Source organism: Phocoena sinus, chromosome 1 (assembly GCF_008692025.1).
Source record: "Phocoena sinus isolate mPhoSin1 chromosome 1, mPhoSin1.pri, whole genome shotgun sequence".
Taxonomy (NCBI): domain Eukaryota; kingdom Metazoa; phylum Chordata; class Mammalia; order Artiodactyla; family Phocoenidae; genus Phocoena; species Phocoena sinus.
The window spans coordinates 136,931,513-136,955,632 of NC_045763.1; the positions used below are offsets into that span (position 1 = coordinate 136,931,513).

General features: G+C 35.7%; 1 protein-coding gene across 2 annotated transcripts in view; it reads left to right on the forward strand.

The window, feature by feature from the left end:
• Positions 1-24,120, forward strand: part of XPR1 (xenotropic and polytropic retrovirus receptor 1) — a 195,906-nt gene that overhangs the window by 131,311 nt on the left and 40,475 nt on the right. For both annotated transcript variants that reach the window (XM_032637054.1, XM_032637044.1), the window contains exons 7-11: positions 1,994-2,075; positions 11,432-11,622; positions 11,834-12,013; positions 18,033-18,204; positions 19,336-19,530. In XM_032637054.1, coding sequence (XP_032492945.1) covers positions 1,994-2,075; positions 11,432-11,622; positions 11,834-12,013; positions 18,033-18,204; positions 19,336-19,530 — 820 coding nt within the window. The remainder of the gene's footprint in view (positions 1-1,993; positions 2,076-11,431; positions 11,623-11,833; positions 12,014-18,032; positions 18,205-19,335; positions 19,531-24,120) is intronic.

The following is a 24,120-nucleotide window of genomic DNA, read 5'->3' on the forward strand; positions in this document are numbered from 1 at the left end:
TGTCAAAATATCAGATTTTGTACGCCTTAAATATGTACAGTTTATTGTATGTCAATTTAGTCAGAAGAACAGTTAAAAAAAAACACACATGAGGCTTCCCTGGTGGCACAGTGGTTGAGAGTCCACCTGCCAATGCAGGGGACACAAGTTCGTGCCCCTGTCTGGGAAGATCCCACGTGCCGCGGAGCGGCTAGGCCCGTGAGCCGTGGCCGCTGAGGCTGCGCGTCCGGAGCCTGTGCTCCACAACGGGAGAGGCCACAACAGTGAGAGTCCCGCGTACTGCAAAAAAAATAAAAAAACAAAAAAAACATAGGCATATTATAGTCACACTGCTTGAAAATTAAAGAAAAATCTTAAAAGCATCCAGAGAGGAAAGACACAAATTTTATACTTTAAATATGTGCAGTTCATTGTATGTCAGTTATATTTCAATAAAGCTGTTAAAAATAAGGAAATTAATTTTGAAAAATTAAGTCTTTAGGACTGCATGTAGAAGGGATAGAGCTAAAGAAAGCATGGAAATGGTTATCTGTGGTGAGGAGGGAAGGATTTTGGATCTGGAAGGGGTAAGGATTTCAAAGAAATGGAAATGTGCTCTTCTAAAGATGGGTGATAGGTTTAGGTACCTTTTATTATTGTCTCTAATAACCCAAATACATTATTTATATGTATATGTGTGTGTATACACACACACACACACACACACACACACACACACACACATCCTTTTGTAAATATGATAAATTACACAATTTAAAAATTTTTTTTGAAAAAGACAAATGACCATCTTCCTTCTGAATGCTTTTAGTCCTAAACTAATATAGTTATCTATTACTGATGAATAATAAGTCAGAGGAAGTCTCAGTGTTTTTATTCATTTAAAGATTTTTAGAAAACATTTGAAGAATCTTAAATGTAATATCACCTACTACAATTTCTTTTATAACATTCATAGCAAATATTTAAATTGATAAGATCATCTCTCCATATTTCTCATCTATTTATGTTTAAAGTATCAGGCACTTTCTTTTATTTATTTTGGAAAGCAGTAGATTTCTTTTTATTATTTTCTAAATTTAAAATTACATTTATAATAGAGAAAAATAAATTTTGCATGTACACATCCTGGAGATTCTTTTTTTTTGGCTGCATTGGGTCTTTGTTGCTGCATGTGGGCTTTCTCCAGTTGGGGCAGTTGGGGGCTACTCTTCATTGCGGTGAGTGGGCTTCTTATTGCAATGGCTTCTCTTGTTGCGGAGCACGGGCTCTAGGCATGTGGGCTTCAGTAGTTGCAGCACGTGAGCTCAGTAGTTGTGGCATGAAGGCCCTAGGGGGTGTGGGCTTCAGTAGTTGTGGTGTGAGAGCTCTAGAGCACAGGCTCAGTAGTTGTGGCACACGGGCTTAGTTGCTCCATGGCACGTAGATTCTTCCAAGACCAGGGCTCAAACCGGTGTCCCCTGCATTGGCAGGCGGATTCTTAACACTGTGCCACCAGGAAAGCCCCCATCCTGGAGATTCTGACATGAGTGTATGTTTAAAAATTCACTTTAAGGTACTCCAATATAATATTGTAAGTACTCAGAAAATGAGTATTCTTATTTTTATCATTGTCTCTAATTATATAGTACCAAATATGTGAACTCTGAGTAATACTGACTTACAAAATTTAAATATGTACACACTGTAAAAGTGAAATTGCACTTTAATCTCTCCTATAAGAAAACTCAGTATATATATAATTTGATGCCTGAGATTCTAATTCTCTTTATTTAGTGACACAGATTTCTGTAAAATAATTAGAATAAACTGGCACTTCAATTCAAGTGTTATTGGATAATGAAGGATGATTCCCTGGTCCAGATTTACAAAACTTCAGATCATAAAATATGTTCATGGTAGAACTTTGAGGCTTATAGTGCTAATTTATTACACTGTATACTAAATGTATTCAATATTTTGCCCTTTACTCAAAATGCTATTTTTCTGTCCACAGCCTGCACCAGCATGGACTACTTTTAGAGTTGGCCTATTTTGTGGAATATTCATTGTACTGAATATTACCCTTGTGCTTGCCGGTGAGTAGTTTAAATTTTGAATTAAATTATTACTAATCTGCTTATGTCATATTCTGTCCCTCTACCAAAGTTACTACCAAACTACCAAAGCTACTGAAAGAGAAATCTGTCAGGGCTAAGTTTTTTGCTTTTATAAATGATGGGAGGGTGGGTGTTGGTTATTTTAGTTTGTTTTCCCCTTTGGATATAACTATCCCTTTAAACATTGCTAGATTGTGACTCCTTATTCTCCATCATTTTCAGCGTTTAGTTATCAATAACCTCGGCTCCCTTGATCACAGATGAGAGTAAATAAGATTTTACAAAATTTATGCACTAAGGTCATTTACTTTGCTTTTTGGAGACTCTCTCACATCCTTTCCAGAACCTATTTACAATTACTTTGCATATAATTTTAAGAAAATTAATTATATAATATTCTATTCTATAGCAGTTAAAAATTGTAAAGAGGTAGGAGGAATTGCTAGAAACAAGTACATTCCCAACCTCAAGAAATGATGTAACAACAAGGGAGGCATAATCTTACTAAACCTCCCAAAAGAATTTGACTTACCTCTCAGCATCATTTTGACATTGTGGATCATTCCTTCTTGAAACTCTTCAGTTGATTTTGATGGGAAACCACACTCTGCTGGTTTTCTTATTAAACTTTGCTGGCAGTTTTTTCCCAGGCTCCTTTCTAGCTTTCTTTTGGCATCTAAATGTTAAGAAGTACCATTGGGTTCAGTCCTCAGATCTTTCTCTGTCTACATTCATTTCCTAGCTAGGCAATCTTATTGAAGCCTATGGCTATAAATATCATCTATATGCTAATAACTCCCAAATTATATACTGTTTCCTCTGAATGATATCTAATTGGTTACTTAGATGTCTAATAGGCATCTTAAACTTATGTGGACAAATTAATTTTATCGCTAAATATGCTTTCTCTTCCATATAGCATCACCTCTCATCAGTTTCTCAGGCCAGAAACCTTTAGCCTCTCTTTTCCCTCATACCCCATCTCCAGTCCATCAGCAAACCCTGTTGCTCTGTCTTCAAAACATGCTCTGAATCTGACCACCTCCACCAGTGCCATCCTTGTCTAGCAACCATTTCTTTCTTAGTACACTGAAGCAGCCTCCTGAATTTGTCTCCATACAGCCACTCTTGCCTCTCTATAGTCACGTGTCTTTTTGATGCAAGTTAGATCACATCACTCTCCTCTTCAAAATCCATTAAATGGCTTCTCTTACAATAAAATTGAAAGTTCCTACTATGGTATGCAAGATCTCGTCCCTTTGGGCCTTTCTAACTTCATATTCTGTCATCCTCCCCACACTCAGTTTCACTTGGTTTCACTGTTTCCATCCACATTTGTTTTGTTACTATTCCTTGAACACACCAAGCTCATTCCCATCTATGAGCCCTTTTAATTGCCTAAAAGGCCCTTCCCTAAGATGTCTACATAGCTTACTCCCTCACTTCATGTAGTCTCTACTCAAATGCCACCTCCTTAGTAAGGCCTTCCCTGATCAGCCTACCCTAAAATAGCCTGTTCTATTCCTTTAGCCTACATTAGTTTTCTTTGGAGCACTTGTGACGTATTTTGTTTCAAATTATCTGCTTTCCCATTGGAATATAAATTCCTTAATGCCTTGGCTTTTGTCTCTCCTGTTCACCATTGTATCTCCAGGACCTAAAACATTGCCTGGGATATAGCAGGGTTCAAAAAATGTTGGTTGAAGTTTGAGTGGATGGAACAGAAGGACAGAGATGAAATTAAATGATATACAGAAAACACACAAACAGCAAAAAAACACATATCTCAAAGATTCTTGAATTTGAGGGCTTTTACTTTAAGGGCAGATAATCCTGGTATACTCCAAGAGTCTGTGTACTTGGGGCTTCCCTGGTGGTGTAGTGGTTAAGAATCCGCCTGCCAATGCAGGGGGACATGGGTTCGAGCCCTGGTCCGGGAGGATCCCACATGCCACGGAGCAACTAAGCCCGTGCGCCACAACTACTGAGCCTGTGCTCTAGAGCCCGCAAGCCACAACTACTGAGCCCACGTGCCACAACTACTGAAGCCCGCATGCCTAGAGCTCGTGCTCCACAACAAGAAAAGCCACCGCAATGAGAAGCCCTTGCACCTCAACAAAGAGTAGACCCCGCTCGCCACAACTAGAGAAAGCCCGCACGCAGCAATGAAGACCCAGTGCAGCCAAAAATAAATAAAAATAAATAAACTTATTTTTTAAAAAAAGAGTCTGTGTATTTGTGCTTATAATAACTGTGAGTCATTAATAAAGGATTAAATTCTGTTCAGTGAAGTCTGCACAGAAAATGACTTAGAAATAGATGTTATTGTATAAATATCCATTATAATCTGTTTTGGACTTTTAGTAATTATAATGCTGCTTGAACAAGGAAGGTTTGTATCACTGTCACACTTAAACTATTCTCGATTCCAGGGACTATGTATTTTTCACTTTTGTATTTCAAGTTCCTAACGCAGTGCCAGACATATAGATGTTCAAGAAGTAATTTACTGAATTCATTATTCCTCATAAACATTCTTCTTAATTAAGATTGTCAAATTGCATATTATGAAATTATAGCCCAGGTTGTAATGGCTTTTAGATAGTGTGTGAACTTTACGTATTAACAGTGTATTTTCATTTGTATGTTTAGAGTTCTCCTTCCCACCAATTTTACTAAAAATTAACTCTGTTATTGTCTACTGTAAGCTCATGTTTTAATATTGGTATACTTTATGTTCACATTTAAATCTAGCTCTGTGTCTTCAGGGATGAATGTAGTTTACTTATATAGAATGCATGGAAATACTACAATAAAAAGCCCAGCCCTAGATTATCAAGCTAGCTGTTATGGAAAGAACACTGACTTATCTACAAAAGGCCTTGCCTGGTTGCAGTCCCAGCTCAACTGTTTCTTAATTGTTTTGGCTTTAAAGACATGACTTAACTTCTCTGAAACAATTTCCTCATTTGTTAAATGAGCTTAATACCTTACAAGAACAGGGTTGTATTAGAATTCATTCAACAAGTAAATTTTATGGATCTATGATTATGCTTGATAATCTTGAGTCTAAAGATAGATAAGAGAATTCCTTTCCTTATGAAGCTTATTACACGAGGGAGATTAGGACATATTAAAACAATAATAATACACTGCAAAATAGAAGTGTTTTCTAAGCGGCTCAAGAGAACAAGTGATTACTTTCAAATGAGAGCATCAGGGAAGACTTTACTCATCTGTGTGTGAAATTTTTTCTTTTCTTTCCAAGATGAGCATGGTGTTATCATCATCACCATCATTAAATAAGACATAAGAATAGATAAATAAACTTCATTCTTTTTATGTGAATGAATTGAAATGAAGTTTTCTTAAATTCCGGGGCAAGTTGGGGGTTTTGTTTTCTTTCGTATGTATAGCCTACATTTTTGTGAGATGATCTGACTTATTTTCTAATGTGTGTGCTTTATGCATTTAGTGTTGCGTATGTATGTTCTCTCACCTCAGAACCTGTCTTTGTTTAATCTTTGTGTGTCTGTGGGGGGAGGCAGGGTAAATACAGTTAAAGCCAGCTGTCTATCCTTATTTATCTCCCAGTGGTTGTGTAAATGATAACAGAGTTGAAAATTGAGAGAGAAACACCGCAGTAGTAATGCATGTACAATCATGATTCTTTTTTTTTCAAACATTCACATTAAAAAAAATAATGTGTGGGCTTCTCTGGTGGCGCAGTGGTTGAGAGTCCACCTGCCGATGCAGGGGACACAGGTTCATGCCCCGGTCTGGGAAGATCCCACGTGCCGCAGAGCGGCTGGGCCTGTGAGCCATGGCCACTGAGCCTGCGCGTCCGGAGCCTGTGCTCCGCAACGGGAGAGGCCACAACAGTGAGAGGCCCGCGCACTGCAAAAAAAAAAAATAATAATAATAATAATGTGCATAATTGCTATGGTTTCTCAAGGGGACATGACCTGATATTTAATAATTTGTCTGAAATTCACATATTGCAGATATTTAGTGTTATGAAGATGAAAAGTTACCTGTTCAGATTTTTAAAAACTTGTTCTTATAGTTTCCTAGTAACTGTACTTAATTGATATAATAATAATACATCATATTTCACTTTCTGGTTTGACAAAGACAAGAGTTTGACCATTTAAACTGCCTGTAAGGGAACCCTTCTACATTGTTGGTAGGAATGTAAATTGGTACAGCCACTATGGAGAACAGTATGAAGGTTCCTTAAAAACTGAAAAAAGAGCTACCGTATGATTCAGCAATCCCACTCCTGGGCATATACACAGAGAAAACCATAATTAGAAAAGATATATGCACCCCAATGTTTATTGCAGCACTATTTACAATAGCCAGGACATGGAAGCAACCTAACGTCCATCAACAGAGGAATGGGTAAAGAAGATGTGGTACATATATATACAATGGAATATTACTCAGCCATAAAAAAGAATGAAATAATGCCATTTGCAATAACATGGATGGACCTAAAGATTGTCATACTGAGTGAAGTAAATCAGACAGAGAAGGACAAATATCGTATGATATTGCTTGTATGTGAAATCTAAAAAATTGGTACAAATGAACTTATTTACAAAACAGAAATAGAGTTACAGATGTAGAAAACAATCTTATGGTTACCAGGGGGGATTGACATGTACACCCTACTATATATAAAATAGATAGCTAATAAGTACCTACTGTATAGAACAGGGAACTCTACTCAATACTCTGTAATGACCTATATGGGAAAAGAATCTTAAAAAGAGTGGATATGTGTATATGTATAACTGATTCACTTTGCTGTGCAGCAGAAAGTAGCACAACATTGTAAATCAACTATATTCCAATAAATTTTTTTTTTTAAGTGCGTATAAGGGGCTTCCCTGGTGGCGCAGTGGTTGAGAGTCCGCCTGCTGATGCAGGGGACACGGGTTTGTGTCCCAGTCTGGGACGATCCCACATGCAGCGGAGCAGCTGGGCCCATGAGCCATGGCCGCTGAGCCTGCGCGTCCGGAGCCTGGGCTCCGCAACGGGAGAGGCCACAACAGTGAGGCCCGCGTACCACAAAAAAAAAAAAAAATAAGTAAAAAAAAAAATAAGTGCATATAAGAGTGTGAAATAGCAAGCACTCATACACTAGTGGTAAAGTATTAATTGTCACAGTCTCTTTAGAGGATAATTTGGCAGCATATGTAAAAATTTTTTAGTATAATCACTTTGATTAAGCAATTTTATTTCTAAAAGTTTATCTTATAAACATACTTGTACATGGGTGCAAAGACATATATGAAAGGGGGGTATTCACCACTATTTTGTTTATAATAGCAAAATCCTAGGAACAGCTCAAATGTCTATCAGGAACTGTTTAAGAAAATAAATGACATTACCCCTATACAATGGAATACCATGAAGATATGAAAGTGAATGAGTGGAAGTGGGTATAGTACTTTGGAGAACTGTTTGGTAGTATCACCAAAACTGAATATAACTATGCTGTGTTGTTTCTACCTTTTGGCTAATGTGAGTTTTGCTGTTGTGAACGTGCATATACATGGATTTGTTTGGGTACCCATTTTCAGTTTTTTCGGATATATACCTAGGAGTGGAATTGCTTAATTATATGATAATGCTTTTTAACCTTCTGAGGTACCACCAAATTGTTTTCCACAGAGGCTCCATCATTTTCTGTTTCCACCAGCAATTTATGAGGGTTCCATTTTCTCCACATTCCCATCAACACTTGTGATTTCCCTTTCTTTTTTCTTAATTATAGCCATCCTAGTGGGTTTGAAGTAGTATCTTGTGATGGTTTTGATTTGCATTTTTCTAATGACATTGACCATCTTTTCATGTGCTTCTTGGCTATTTGTATATTTTTTTTGGAAAAATATCTACCCAAGTCTTTGCCCATCTTTAAATTGAGTTGTCTTCTTATAGCTAAGTTACTAGAGTTCTTTATATATTCTGGATACTAGACCCTTATCAGATACATAATTTGCAAATATTTTCTCCCATTCTACAGATTGTCATTTTACTTTCTTGATAATGTCCTTTGATGCACAAAATTTTTTAACTTGGTGAAATCCAGTTTATCTGTTTTTGTTGTTGTGTTATTCATGCTTTTGGTGTCATATCTAAGACTTCCATTGCCAAATCCAAGGTCCTGAAGGTTTACCCTTATATTTTCTTCCAAGAGTTTTATGGTTTTAGCTCTTATATTTAGCTCGTTGATTCATTTTGAACTAATTTTTGTACATGCTGTGAAGTATGGATTCAACTTTATTCTTTTGCATGTGAGTATCCAAATGTCTCAGCACCATTTGTTGAAGAGAATATTCTTTTTCATTGAATAGTCTTGGTTCTCTTATTGAAAATCCATCAGCCATAGATGTAGAAGTTTATTTCTGAGCTCTCAATCTATTCTATTTGTCTATATATCTTTTTTTATGCCCGTACCACACTAATTTGTAGTACAGTTTGAAATCAGAAATTGTGAGTTCTCCAACTTTGTTCTTTTTTCAATATTGTTTTGGCTATCTGGGGCCTCTTACAATTCCATATGAATTTGAGTATCGATATGACATTTCTGCAAAAAAAGGCCATTAGAATTTTTATATGGATTGTATTGAATCTGTAGAATACTTTGGGTAACATTGCCATTTGAACAAGTCTTCCAATCCATGAACATGGGATTTCTTTCAGCAGTGTTTTGTAATTTTCAATGTACAAGTCTTTCACCTCCTTGATTAGATTTATTCCTTGGTGTTCTATTCTTTTGTTTGCTGTTGTAATTGGATTTGTTTTCTTAATTTCATTTCAGATTGTTTATTGGTGGTTTATATAAGGACAACTGAATTTTGTGTGTTGATCTTTTTTTTTTTTTTTGGCTGCGTTGGGTCTTCATTGCTACATGCGGGCTTTCTCTAGTTGCGGCGAGTGGGGGCTACTCTTCGTTACGGTGCTTGGGCTTCTCATTGTGGTGGCTTCTCTTATTGCGGATCACAGGCTCTAGGCGTGTGGGCTTCAATAGTTGTGGCACACGGGCTCAGTAGTTGTGGCTTTCAGGCTCTAGAGCACAGGCTCAGTAGTTGTGGTACACGGGCTTAGTTGCTCCATGGCATGTGGGATCTTCCTGGACCAGGGCTCGAACGTGTGTCCCCTGCATTGACAGGAGGATTCTTAACCACTGTGCCCCCAGGGAAGTCCCTTTGTGTTGCTCTTGTACTCTGCAACTTTGTTGATTTTATTAGCTCTAGTAGTTTAATTGTGTATTCTTTGGGATTTATACTTATTATTTTTGTTTCCTGACTGTTATAATATATATGTGGTCTTTGGTTGGGAATCAGGATGTAATACCATATATATATATTTTTATTTTCAACCTCCTAACTAATCTTCTTGCTACCATACTTGTTCCTTTGCAGTCTGTTCTTCACATGACAGCTAGAGTGGTCCTTTAAAATTATTAATCTGGCCATACCAATTATGTGAAAAACCTTTCATTAGCTTCATACATCTGAGTAAAAGCTTAAGTCTTGACAAAGTCCTACCTGATCTGCCTGTAGGTAACTATTTGCCACTTTACCTCTCATTCATTCCAGTCATAGTGCCCTGGCCTTCTTCCTGTTCCTGAACTACACAAGGCTTATACCTATCTTAAGGTTCCTGCAAATGTCATCTTCTGAGAAGTTTTCTTGACCACCCTACCTAAAATAGCACCTAACATTCTTTATCTCTTTACTTTTTTTCCTTCAAAATACTTACCTCACTATCTGACATTATACAGAATAGAAGTTGCCTGAAGACAGGTATTTTGTCTGTTGTTCATTACTGAATCTCCTGCTTTTAGAATGGTGTCACACATAATGGGCACCCAATAATTATTTGTCAAATTAATGAAAAAATGAATTTTCATCAAGTAAAAAGAAACTGATATATACTGAATATTCAAAAATGGGCCAAACGTACTGTTTTAGGCATTTAGTATATATTGTTCAGATTTAATCTTCTTAACAAACTTATGAGAATAGATATTCTTCCCATTGACCAACAAAGAAACTGAGACTTAGAAAAATTTAATAATTTGCCCTAGTAAATCTAGGATTTGAAATCCGGTCTGTAGTATTTGACTCCAAAGCAAAGGCTTTCTCTACCTTGTTATTTTTAAATTATTAAATGTGCTATGTGCTATAGAGAATACAAAGATAAATAATAAATGGTTATTTAAGTATATAAGATGTATATAATTAAATTTCAAATGAGTAGTGCTAACAGTAAATTTTATAGTTATTTGGAAAATTGAGAAATTGGTAGCCAAATTGAAGTGTTTGGTACAGAATAGGCTCAAAATGAAACATTGATTCAATAAATTTATGAACAGATGAGAATCTGGTTCTTAAGTAATAAGTAGAAATAGAATTGGTCAAAAGAAAGAGCAAGGCCATTTTAGGTACAGGGGACAACATAAGCAAAATGAGTTTGTTAAAAGGATAATAAAATTTATCAGGAAATAAGAATTTACGGGCACTATAAGTTTGGGAAACTTAATTGGAGATCAGAATGTGAAGAACTTGAATTGCGAGGCTGAAACGTTTGAATGTTATAATTATTGGCGATCTATAGGATAGTAGTGATACTGAATGTTTGTATGGGCATATGAGCAATTGAATGTAGTAATTAAGAGTATGGGCTTTGGAGCAAAACTGAGTTAAAATCCTGGCTCTGCTTTATCCTAGCTTGGTAAACCTGAGCAAATTACTTAACCTCTCTGCTGTAGTTTTCTCATCAATCAAATGGAGATAATAGTTTTTAACTCACAGAGCCATTGTGAAGATTAGATGAATTGTTATATGTAAAAATACAATGCTTAGCACATAGTAAGCATTCTATAAATACTAATTGTTGTCATTTATATGACATTTCAATTTTCACATTGCTTTCATACATACTCTTTCTTATAATTTTCATAGTAACGCTGTGAGCTAGGCATTACTATATCCAGTTCAGTGATGGACAAAACAAAGCCAAAGAAGTTGTGTCATGCCAGAAATCCCCAGCTGACAGAACTGATCTGATGGTTTTAAATTATTTCACCATGGACTAATATGCTGAAAGTCAAATTTTTCTGGTGGAATTTTGCAGAGTGAAATGAAGAAGAGAAAGAACCTCTAAGCAAGTTTATCAGGCTCTTGAGATAACCTAGGTTTACGTTTTATTTATTAAAAATTCTTATGCCAGGGTTATATCCTTGAGAATTAAGAGAAAGACAATTAATGGAGACATTATAAATTTTCTAACTAACCAATTAGTTGATATTCTTTCAGCTGTATTTAAACTTGAAACAGATAGAAGTATTTGGCCCTTGATAAGAATCTATCGCGGTGGCTTTCTTCTGATTGAATTCCTTTTTCTACTGGGCATCAACACGTATGGTTGGAGACAGGCTGGAGTAAATCATGTGCTCATCTTTGAACTTAATCCGAGAAGCAATTTGTCTCATCAGCATCTCTTTGAGGTAATCAAAGCAAGACATAAAATCCCATGGATATAGTTTACATTAGCCATATAGCTGGTTTAGTGGGTACTAAAATCTATTTTCTATTTGAAGAGGATTGTTGATGTAATAATTAAACATTTTTCTTACCTCTGTTTTATTAAAGATTTTTTAAGTAATGGTAGAGATAAAAATAATTTTCTTTTTTTTTGTCTTTCCCATCCTTTATCAGATTGCTGGATTCCTCGGGATATTATGGTGCCTGAGCCTTCTGGCATGCTTCTTTGCTCCAGTTAGTGTCATCCCCACATATGTGTACCCACTTGTCCTTTATGGGTTTATGGTTTTCTTTCTCATCAACCCCACCAAAACTTTCTATTATAAATCCCGGTTTTGGCTGCTTAAATTGCTGGTAAGTCCAGAAATTTGTGTATCATTTTTAGAGTGGTATATTGGTCATTGGCTTCCTCCAGAATGAAAACAAAACTCCTGTATTGCACAACTTCAGAAGGCATGTTCACATTGTAGTCTAAATGAGTGGTACCCCAGCTCCAGGGGCAAAGAATGCAGTATGGCGGGTACACCTGATGTTGTGCAGTAACAGTGGCCCTGGGAAAAGCACTCATGCATTTTTTCCTCCAAAATGGAATATGAAGTGTCAAGATATTGAAATGACTTTGCAAATTAATAATTCATAATTAATTACTTTAAAGATTAATCAACTGTGATAACATGTAGAATTTTCCCTTTTTTTAAGTGGTAAAACTATTACTTTCCTGTTAAATTGCTATAAGTAGTCAATGAAACATTTTTATTTTATGAAGTATTGGTTCTCTAAAAGCAGTAGGAATATCTTGTCAGATCACCAAGCTTAATTTGAGAAATTGACTTTATAAATTCCATTTCTTCTTCCACTTTACCTATTTCTTAATGATCTCAAAATCAAGCAGTCTCAGCATTAGGATATAGAATTTCCTGCAAAAATGGTAGCTATATTTTTTGGGATATTGTAGATTGCTCTGGAAAGGAACTTCTGCTTACTTCCAAATTTAACCAGCTCTATTTTGAAAATCAATTGGGAATGCTTTCGTATAATTATTTCTTAGATTACAAATTACAACTAACAGTAGAGTGATGGTTAGTAATTAAATTGACCAATCTCCACAGACTTCCAGAATTCTCATAATTATTGTCTCACTTTTTTTTCACCTTATAAAGTATATTGCCTTGAAAACTATAGTTTTAATTTCTTTTTCCTTTTGTATGCCCCTTAGGTTTAGGATGATTTTTGTTGTTGTTCTTAGCAATATGCTCTCTTTAGCATTAACTAAAATTTTAAAATCTGAAGAAATAAAATATGACCTTCCAATTAAAAAAACATCGTAAGCAGTCAACAAATAAAAGCAGCCTATGTTCCAATGTAGGCAGGTATTTATAGCAATCTGAAAAACAAAATGGCCCAAATCTTGATTTTTTTTCCCCCCAAAGTTAATTGTTCATTTATTTGTATTTCTTCTTTCTTCCACTAGGATTTTTATCACAAACTGAGAATCTCCCTCTTTTCCACCAACTTCATTCAATATAAATAAATAAATAAGCAAGCAAACAAGGAAGCAAATCATTCCCTTAAAGTATAGCACCACTAGGCCTAATTTTGAGTTTGAATTCTGAGTGTGGAACTTAGATGTTCAAGCTTGTTTTAATAAGTCATAAGTTATACCATCACCTTTAATGTGTTTTGTCATCATCTAGAAAACATGCTTTTTAGATTTTTTTTTTAATTTAAGACAAAAGAAAAAATTGAGCTATTTTTTTCTCTTGAAATTTATACTAAAAAGAAATCATTTCCAGTTGTACAACAATATTAGATTACCTTTCTTATTTTGAGATTGTCATTTTATTTCTAGATTTTTGTGGCGTTTCTAAACTGTTATTTGCATAAAAAATGTTAATATTCTTCTGGTTACAAGGAAATAACTATAAGATTATAAACACCTATTTTTCCTTCCTAAATTATTGTGAAATCTCTATAAAGTTATTTTCAAATGAGATTTGAAAGACTTAGAAAACTCAGTTGTTAATATGATTGCATCATTACAATAACAAAATAATACAGTTGTGTACATTATGTGCTAAGTGAACATTTCCCCATTGCATCCTTCTTTTTTTTTTTTTTTTTTTTTTTTTTTTTTTCTGTGCGCGGGCCTCTCACTGTTGTGGCCTCTCCCGTTGTGGAGCACAGGCTCCGGACGCACAAGCTCAGCGGCCATGGCTCACGGGCCCAGCCGCTCCGCGGCATGTGGGATCCTCCCGGACCGGGGCACGAACCCGTGTACACTGCATCGGCAGGCAGACTCTCAACCACTGCGCCACCAGGGAAGCCCCCTCCTTCTTTGTTTAAATAGGAAGCGGGTATGATTCATGAATGACCAGTTATTCTTATTAGCAGAACGATTCCCCATTGAGTAGACATTTATTTGTGCATCTGTTGTGTGTTAATAAATGAGGACTGTTGATGGAATGGGTTGGCAGGGGTGTAATAAGAAATAAGAGAATAGTAAAATATACTCTCAGAAGCAGTGAAATACGGGAGCAAGCATTGTGATTTGGTATGTTTGTAATAATTGTAAATAGTAAAAATGTTATTTATAGAATATTTTACTATTAATTGACCTATTGACTTATTTTAATTCAAATCTCACTGAGAAAATTTACCCTTAGAGTTATTTCTAGTGATTTAACAAGAACGTTTCTACCCTAGTTATGTTTTTCTGATACAGCTTTTCTTAAAGCTTCATCCTAAAGCAAACTGCATTTCCCTTTTTCTTTTTTTCTTTAATTTTTGGTGGAAAAAGAACATATGTCACTTGGCCATAGTGGTAGGCACTAGGCACCACTTATATTCATATTTAAATTTGAATCTATGGAATTGATATGTTACTCCTCTCCCCAAAAGAAGCTAAAAAAATTTTTTTAAGAAATTGATTTGTTTTGATATTAGTATTATAATGTCAGATTAATACAGTTTATTTACATTCATTAGGTCATATATCCTCTCTCCAGATCTGTATTTGTCCTACTTGGAAATCCAGTTAGGAAGCATAAACAATGCCTCAGATTTTCTAAACAAAAGTATCAAGTTATTCTTATAGAAGGCTGCATAAAGTTTTTAAATTAGAGTCTTTTGCTATATTATTTTGGAATTGGTTTTTCCAGTATTTTCTTTAGTTGTATAATAAAAGTTTTACACGTGTCTATTATAAGAATAGATTAGAGAAATGTTCTCATTTAATAATGTACTATTCTGGACATTTTATATGTATCAACTTATTTAATCCTTTTAATAAACCATGAGGTTGGAGCTACTGTTAATCCACAGTTTATAAATGAGGAAACCTAGGTTCAGGGAAGTTAAATAAGGTCACAAAGCCAGGATGTAATGGAGATGGGATATGAACCCAGGCGTTCTGGCTCCATAATCTGTGTTCTTAAACACTACCATTTAACAGTTAGACCTGGTGGTCACTTTATCTACATGTTTAACTTTGATTATTGGATCACCTAACAGGAATCTTAAAATCAGATTTGGAAAGAATGTGATTATCCACAAGTAGAAATTAAGACTTCATCTCCTTAACTATTTATCTCCTTAACTTCATCATCTTAACTTAGAAGATGATAACATACATTCTTTGTAAGAACTTGTTAGTGTTCTTTTTGTGTATGTGGGTAAAACATCAGATATCCAGGTTGTCTGTATCTTTCTTCATACAGTTACTCAGTGAATTGTTATCATTTTAATTTAAATCACAACAAAGTAGAAGTTGAAAGACCTTAGCCAGAATAAGAAAGGAAGGAGAATTCTCACTCAAAAAGGGGAATTCAGGGCTTCCCTGGTGGCGCGGAGGTTGAGAATCTGCCTGCCAATGCAGGGAACACGGGTTCGAGCCCTGGTCTGGGAAGATCCCGCATGCCGCGGAGCAACTGGGCCCGTGAGCCACAGCTACTGAGCCTGCGCGTCTGGAGCTTGTGCTCCACAACAAGAGAGGCTGCGACAGTGAGAGGCCCGCGTACCGCGATGAAGAGTGGCCCCCGCTCCCCGCAACTAGAGAAAGCCCAAGCACAGAAACGAAGACCCAACACAGCCAAAAATAATAAATAAATAAATAAATATTTTTTTTAAAAAGGGGGCATTCAGATAAATCTAAGATGAATTTGACTATGTGTTAATGTCAGGGAGTTGAGTATGATCTGTTTATTTTCATTTCCACTCACCCTACCTCTGACCAAACTACTTGTTCCTTTCTTTGTATTTCCAGGGTATTTTGTATGCCTATCTGTAATAGCAGTTACCACATGGTACTGTCATTATTTCTTTAGGTATTTATTATTTGACCAAAGGGATTGTGGGTCTTTAAGGGTACAGGCCATGTTTTATTTATTTAGTACCTCCACAATGCCTGACATATAGTAAATACTTAATAATCTTTGTTAAATGTATGAATGACTATAATTATGTTCTTATCTTCATTAGTTGTCTTATACCAATATTTACCACTCCCTTCTTTCTTTCTTTTTTCATCTTCTCTCTTCTGTAAATTTTCCCTTCCTTCCAATTTTTATTTTATGTCACTCCTTTCCTTTTCTAGTGCATCCCTCTATCTCTTTGTTTCTTATTTAATACACTGTCCTCCCCTTCTGCTTTTACAGAGGTTTTCTGTAATAGCCAGGTTTTGAGGCTGGGTGTGGCAGGTTGTGACAGTAATGGTAGTCTGTCTAACGTCAGTGAGAAATGAGAAGTTTGCCCTAGGCTACCAGTTTCACAAAAGTCCATGACTAGACTGAGTAAGACTTCCTGATCCTTTGTTGTTATATCCTAAATTATTCTCTTGTTTGTCTCTTTGAATCTTTTAAATCCATTCTGTACCTAGAGTTTCTTAAAATATTATATAACTGGTACCAGAACCTCTTTGTGCATAAATGATTAACATCTCAATCCCTAATAACCTCCTACCCCACCCTACCCTGAAAAAAAAAAAAAAAAGTTTGCTGTATCTGGAGCTTATGGTTGCAAATGGTAACATCTCATCTGGCTTACTGAACAACTTTCTGAAAGAGTAAGTGAGTGATCAGAGATTGAACCGTGGACACAAAATATATCAGCTCCAGAAAGTAATGTCTTAAAGCCTGTGTTGTGTCCTGTAAGACCCCTGGTCTAAATTCCAAAGCTCCAAGACAATACCTGTCATAGATAGTTGACACCCAGGATCGATTTGTAATATAGTCATTTATTATTTCCCTGAAATAATCAAGGGAATTATTTAGAGAAAGAATAGAAAGAACCAGCCAAGTCTGAGAGACGAGAGCCATCGTCTCCCAGGCTGGATATGTCCATTAAATGAATATACCTAGATGGCAGGAGAGCTATAGCTTTAGACTCATTTTCTCAAAACTGTTGCTTAGCCAGAATTCCTCGTTTTAGGAGTCCATTTTCACCTGTGTAAGATAGAAAGGGTCTAACAGGGTGAGGAGGAAAGCTGCCTTCATCCCATCTTCACTTCACTCAAGGCCTTTCAAGGCAGTCTGTACAATTTGAGCTTATTTCTGATGATTAGTATCTAATTCTTTCTCTCCCTGCAATGCCAGGATTTTCCTTTGCAGTAGTAAACAGGCTTCCACAGGATAGAGTCAGGAGGAGTTATTGTTATAGGTCTTCTGGAAAATGGGGATATGGATAACACCTAGCTCAGAATTGTTATAGTTAATGGATTATAAGAAATGCATTATGAGAAAAATACACAGAGTGGATTAGTGCTCAAGACATGTAACCTGAATTTATTTATCATTATTTTTGTAACAGTGGGATGTGGGCTGATTTTTGTGGCATAATTTGAAGACAAATACAATTATCACCATGGCATTAGTGAAATGAAAGTGACTTTGGTTAGAGAATAATACATACTTCAGACGAGGCGCTATCCTCCCCTTCCTATCCTATGTAGGCAAAGAAAAGCTTTGTATTCAGTTAGCTAAAGTGGAAGAATATTCCAGAAATTATCATAGCACATGGGTCTCCAGCAAAATTTAATTTAGACTAACGCTAAATGTCCTCTCGGTGCATTTGTGCTATTCTCTCTGCTTTCCACTTCAGCTCTTCCCACCTCTCTGCTTTCTGTTTTCTGACTGTAGCTATTCCTGCCTTCCCCCTGCCCCACCCTTTTAATTCCTTTCTTAGTTGTCCATTCAACTCATTCCCTTCATTACTAATTCTCAACCTAGCCACTGTTGCCAGGTCCCTGTGTTTGTGATTGGTTCATTGGTTTCCATTTTATCAACTAAAGTAATCATGCTGCAGGGTCAGACATGAATTAGAGAAATTTAATATGAACTTTCTTGTTTCTGTGTTTTCTGATTTTTTTTCTTTCTCCCAGTTTCGAGTATTTACAGCCCCCTTCCATAAGGTAGGCTTTGCTGATTTCTGGCTGGCCGATCAGCTGAACAGCCTGTCAGTGATACTGATGGACCTGGAATATATGATCTGCTTCTACAGTTTTGAGCTCAAATGGGATGAAAGTGGGGGCCTGTTGCCAAATGATTCAGAAGGTAGGGTATGAATGTGCATCCACACTACTGAACTGCCAGTGTAAACCAAGAAATACTGGGAATGATAACTGAGAAATTTAAGATCATCCAATAATATTACAAATTTAATTAAATGTACTTGGCACTCCTTTAGCAATCTCTTTATCTGATATAATTTGGCTCTTAAATTATATATTATAATTTTAGCTATTCATTTGCCAGGAGATTTACAACTTATACTTAAAGAATTCTAAAACTAAAAAACTTCTAATACATTGGTAATTAAATCACAGATGCTTTAGTGTCAACAATTGCTATCACAGTATTGCTTTACTATGATCAAAAATACTGATAATTTAGAAATTAGATCAAGTGCTTTGAGAAAATCATAGATGTTTTTTAATTCTTCTTGGGGACCTTATTTTTCTTTTGGCTCTTTTTATCACTCTTTGTTTATGCCAGGTGTTCAAGTTACTAAGGAATTTTGCCTTAATGACAAAGACCAACTTTAGACAGATTATGTAACATCTGACTAACAAAAGTTAATGAAGCCAGTGCCAACACATTTTCATTGATGCCAGCAGATCACAATTCTATTGTATGTTGAACCACTCTGATACATTTCCAGAATTTGAAGAAAATTGATTTACGAACTCTATTCTTCTCATTTTAAAAGTATAAACTCTGCTGTTTGTTTTCTTTGTTCATTTTATTTAAAGAACAAGAGTGTGAACAACCTATAGTGGGTATATTGTAGTGGTTTGGAGTTCATGAAATTGACTGGAGTCACCAGTGATATATATAGGTTTTCCAGATGTTTCAGAGCTAATTTTTTTCTCCTTGATTAGTGTACTCATCTTCTAATTGTCTTATAGTTTTATCACACTCCAAAGAAGGTGATTCCAGAATAGATAGTCAGAAATCTGAGCCGGCAGATTTTTCTAAGTTCCCACTGTGTATTTTACCTTCTCTTCTCAGCTTATCAACCACTAAAAAGTTTAAGAATATAATAATTGCAAAGAAAAAAGTGATTCTGAAACCCAGGTTCCTTGCTTTTATGGACTTCCTAGTGGTTACAATATATGACTCTAAATGATGTGAACAAGTTATTTTTTTTTAATTGTAGTCTTTTCTTCTTTGAAATCTTCACAGAACCAGAAATTTGCCACAATTACTCATATGGTGTGCGGGCTATTGTTCAGTGCATTCCTGCTTGGCTTCGCTTTATCCAGTGCCTGCGCCGATACCGAGACACAAAAAGGGCCTTTCCTCATTTAGTTAATGCTGGGAAATACTCCACGACTTTCTTCACGGTGACGTTTGCAGCCCTTTACAGCACTCACAAAGGTATTCATTGATTGTGAAAAGATTTTTCAAAATCTAGATTTTCACCACTTGAATCTATTTCTTACTCTGGTTATCTTTCCATTTGTCATGCTCCTTTTTTTTACATTGATGCTCCAGTCCCGTCAGGTATACTATTTTGTTCTTGAACACAATTTTAGTCTCATTCCAGTATTTACTAACAGGTACCGTTATAAAGAATCAAAGTCATCTGAAAGAAAAAGGATTTTGATAACGTTTGAAGTTCTGAATTTGTTTAATGGGTTCAATCCAAGACACCTTGGGTTTTCATTTGGTTTATTAGACTTCTTGTTCATTAATGAGGTTAGGAAATGCTAGGTGAAGAAGATTCCCTCTGGCAATCATGTATATTTTTAATCGCTTTTCTTCACCAAGTAGTAAGGATTGTTTCCAGCCTATTTAACTGCAAATTGAGTTCTCTGATCTCTCTAGTTTCTTATCTCCATGGCAACCAGTTATTATTTGAGACTGTTCATCTGTTGGGAGGAGAAAAAGGCTTTTAGGTTCTGAGCCACATACAGGCACTCCATTTGAATTTTTAACCGTCTCCTAAGAACTGTCAATCAAAGATCTCACTTGCTTTTACTAAAATGCCTTCCTTCTTTGTCTATTTAAATCAGTATCAGCCTACACCTTAGAGGCTGCACTCTCATCTGTGAGTGGTAAAGAAATGTTACCAATTGAAATTATTACAATTATTTTTAGATACTTTGATAAAAAGTTCTTTTTCTGTGATTTTTTTTTTGTTTAATTGAGATGCTGTATTTAGGAGCCTTAGCTAGTGCTCCAGAACTGCTGCTGTGTGTCTGATGGTCTTGAAAGATTAGGGTGGTTGTTTTTTGTAAAGCTCATGATTTGGTCCAGCAGAACACTTTGCAGTAATATTGATAATGCAGCCAATAACTTTACCACTGTGGAGGCACTCTTGTTAAATGATATAATTTAACTAAGTACCTCAGTGAAAGAAATACATCCTGAAGCTCCCTTAATTTTTTTTTTTTAACTCCTCTCTCATGTGCACCTACTGTTTGGCTAGCTCCTCAGACTCTCCATTGTACATGCTTACCCATTGGTCGGCCTGGGATACTGGTAGATTTTGTACTCAGATTTTGCATTTTACCCTTTCTGCAGGTCTCTCCCTTCAAGGATTACCCCTTTAAATTTCTAGCTGTTCCATCAACCCTGACTCTGTCCTGGAGGCAGTAAGACTGATTTTTCTGTGACTAGAGTAGAAAGAGGGTATTGGGAGCACCCTCAGGCAAAAAGCCACAAACTACAATTCTTACTCTTTATGCCAACATCTTTTCAAAGTAAGCTCAGGCTTTTTGCCTGCTTTTGGTGGCTTTCCAGTGCCTTCTAATAGTTTTTTTTTTTTCCTTGAAGTATAATTGACTTAACAATATTATATTAGTTTCAGGTGTACAACATAGTGACTCAGTATTTCTATATAATACAAAGTGACCATGATAAGTCTAGTTACTGTCTGTCACCATAAGAAGTTATCACAATATTATTGACTATAATTACTATGCTGTACATTAGATCCCCATGACTTATTTATTTTATAACTAGAATTTTATACCTCTTAATCTCCCTCACCTATTTCACTCATCCCCTAACCCGCCTCCCTTCTGGCAACCACCAGTTTGTTCTCTGTATGTATGTCTGCTTTTGTTTTGTTATGTTTGTTCTTTTTTTGGTTTGTTTTTTAGATTCCACTTATAAGTGAAATCATATACTATTTGTTTTTCTCTGTCTGACTTATTTCACTTAGCATAATACCCTCTAGGTCCATTCATGTTGTGGCAAATGGCAAGATTTCATTCTTTTTTATGGCTGAGTAATATTCCATTGTGTGTGTGTGTGTGTGTGTGTGTGTGTGTGTGTGTGTGTGTGTGTGACTGTGTATGTGTGTGTGTGTGTATACCCCCCACATCTTTATCCATTCATCTATCAATGGACACTTAGATTGCTTTCATACCTTGGCTGTTATAAATAATACTGCAGTAAACACAGTGGTGCATATGTCTTTTCAAATTAGTGCTTTTATTTTCTTCAGAAAAATTCCCAGAAGTGGAATTCCTGGATTGTGTGGTAGTCCTATTTTTAATTTTTTGAGGAATCTCCATACTGTTTTCCATAGTGGCTGCACCAATTTAAATTCCCACCTGCAGCGCACAAGGGATCCCTTTTCTCCACACCCTCTCCAACACTTGTTTTTCGTTGTCTTTTTGATAATAGTCATTCTGACAGGTGTGAGGTGATATATCATTGTGGTTTTGATTTGCATTTCCATGATGATTAATGATGTTGAGCATCTTTTCATGTGCCTGTTGTCCATCTGAATGTCTTCTTTGGAAAAATTTCTGTTCAGGTCCTCTGCCCATTTTTAAATTATTTTTGTTTATTTTTGCATTTGTCTCCCTTTCTAAGGAGACATATCCAAAAAAATATTGCTAAGACTGATGTCAAGAGCATACTGCCTATGTTTTCTTTTAGGAGTTTTAATGTTTCAGGTTTTACATTTAAGTCTTTAATTCATTTGGGGTGTATTTTTGTATATGATGTGAAAAGGTAGTACAGTTTGATTCTTTTGCCTATAGCTGTCCAGTTTTCCCAGCACCATTTATTGAAGAGGCTTTCTTTTCCGCATTGTATATTCTTGCCTCCTTTGTCATAGTTTAATTGATCATAAGTATTGGGTTGGCCAAAAAGTTTGTTCGGGTTTTTCATAAGCTGTTATGGAAAACCCGAACGAACTTTTTGGCCAACCCAATACATGGGTTTATTTCTGGGCTCTCTGTTCTACTAATCATGTGTCTGTTTTTGTGCCAGTACCATATTGTTTTGATTATTGTAGCTTTATAGTATAGTTTGAAATCAGGGAGCGTGTTACCTCCAGCTTTGCTCTTTCTCAAGATTGTTTTGGCTATTTGGGGGGGTCTTTTGTGTTTCCATACAAATTTGGGTTTTTTGTTTTTCTAGCTTTGCAGAAAATGCCATTGGTATTTTGGTAGGGATTGCATCAAATCTGTAGATTGCCTTGGGTAGTATGGTCATTTTAACAATATTAATTCTTCCTACCCATGAAAGCTCCCCAAATTTTAACTCTTGGTGAAGAATGCTATTTTTCAGTCCAGGCATGCATCATGATTCAGAAGGTTGTTAATAGAGAATTTCTAAATCAGGCAGTTAATTTGATACATGCTACCCTATGGCTTAATAACCCTTTACTTTTCTCCCATCCTGGGTAAAATTGAGTACTGGTTTTTCTTTTCTTTTTTTTTGGTTGAATATTTTAGGATATAACATGTCTTTAACTATACTGATACCATTCAGTAAGAAGCTGAAAATCTGAATTCCTCGAATCTGCAAACACTCCAAATCTGAGCACCTAAAGCTAGAAGCAGTGGTTTGGATAGTATTGTCCTTAGATATTTTTTTGTTGTTCATGTACCCATTCAAATAACCTTTTAAACTATTGATATATTACTTTATTATCTTTATTTTATTATTTTAAATTATATTACTTCTCAGACATTTTTAAGTTTATGTCTGAAATTTTTTGTCTTAAATTTAAATAATTACAAAAAAATCTTTTCCAGTAAATTTTAAATATTCACATTTTTTTAAAAAGCTGCTAAGTGTTTCTACTAAGTGTACCCAGGTAATCTAAATATAGAGGCATTATACCATGATTTAATTTTTTTTAATGAAGCAATTCTACAATAGTCAGAAATTTTACATCTCTGTCCCATTGAACTTCATTTTAGTATAATATACTTTTGTTTTAATGACTTTTGTCTGATACATAGCATGTAAATTGAAATTAAATTATTAATTTCCTATTAGGAAAAGTAGTTGCTAGGAAGATAAATTCCTATTATTAAGAAAAATACTTGTTAGAATAATTTTTCTTTCTGTGTTGTAATTATCATTACTCTGATTTTATCTATAGTTGTCAACATAACATTACAAATTTTAATAATTATTACACATAAATATTTCTTTTTTAAAAAATATTTATTTATTCTTGGCTGTGTTGGGTCTTCATTGCTACACACAGGCTTTCTCTAGTTGTGGCAAGTGGGGGCTACTCTTCGTTGCGGTGCACGGGCTTCTCATTGCAGTGGCTTCTCTTATTGCAGAGCACAGGCTCTAGGTGCACGGGCTCAGTAGTTGCAGCTCGTGGACTCTAGAGCACAGGCTCAGTAGTTGTGGCACTCGGGCTTAGTTGCTCCGCAGCATGTGGGATCTTCCTGGACCAGGGCTCAAACCTGTGTCCCCTGCATTGGCAGGCAGATTCTTAACCACTCTGCCACCAGGGAAGTCCCAATATTTCTTAATGAGGTAAATTTATATTACTTATTACTCTTCCATTTTTCAGTTTTTATATAAGTAAATCCTGAGGAACTTTGTTAGCATTGCTATATATGTAAGAATGGAAATTTTGTTGTTGCATTGTCCCTCAGTTTTTTGGACAAATTCTGAATTATATGCCCCCCAAAATTGCATAGTAAACTATTATTAATAATTATTTTTAGTGATCTATCAAGTTTTCTTTGTTGAAAG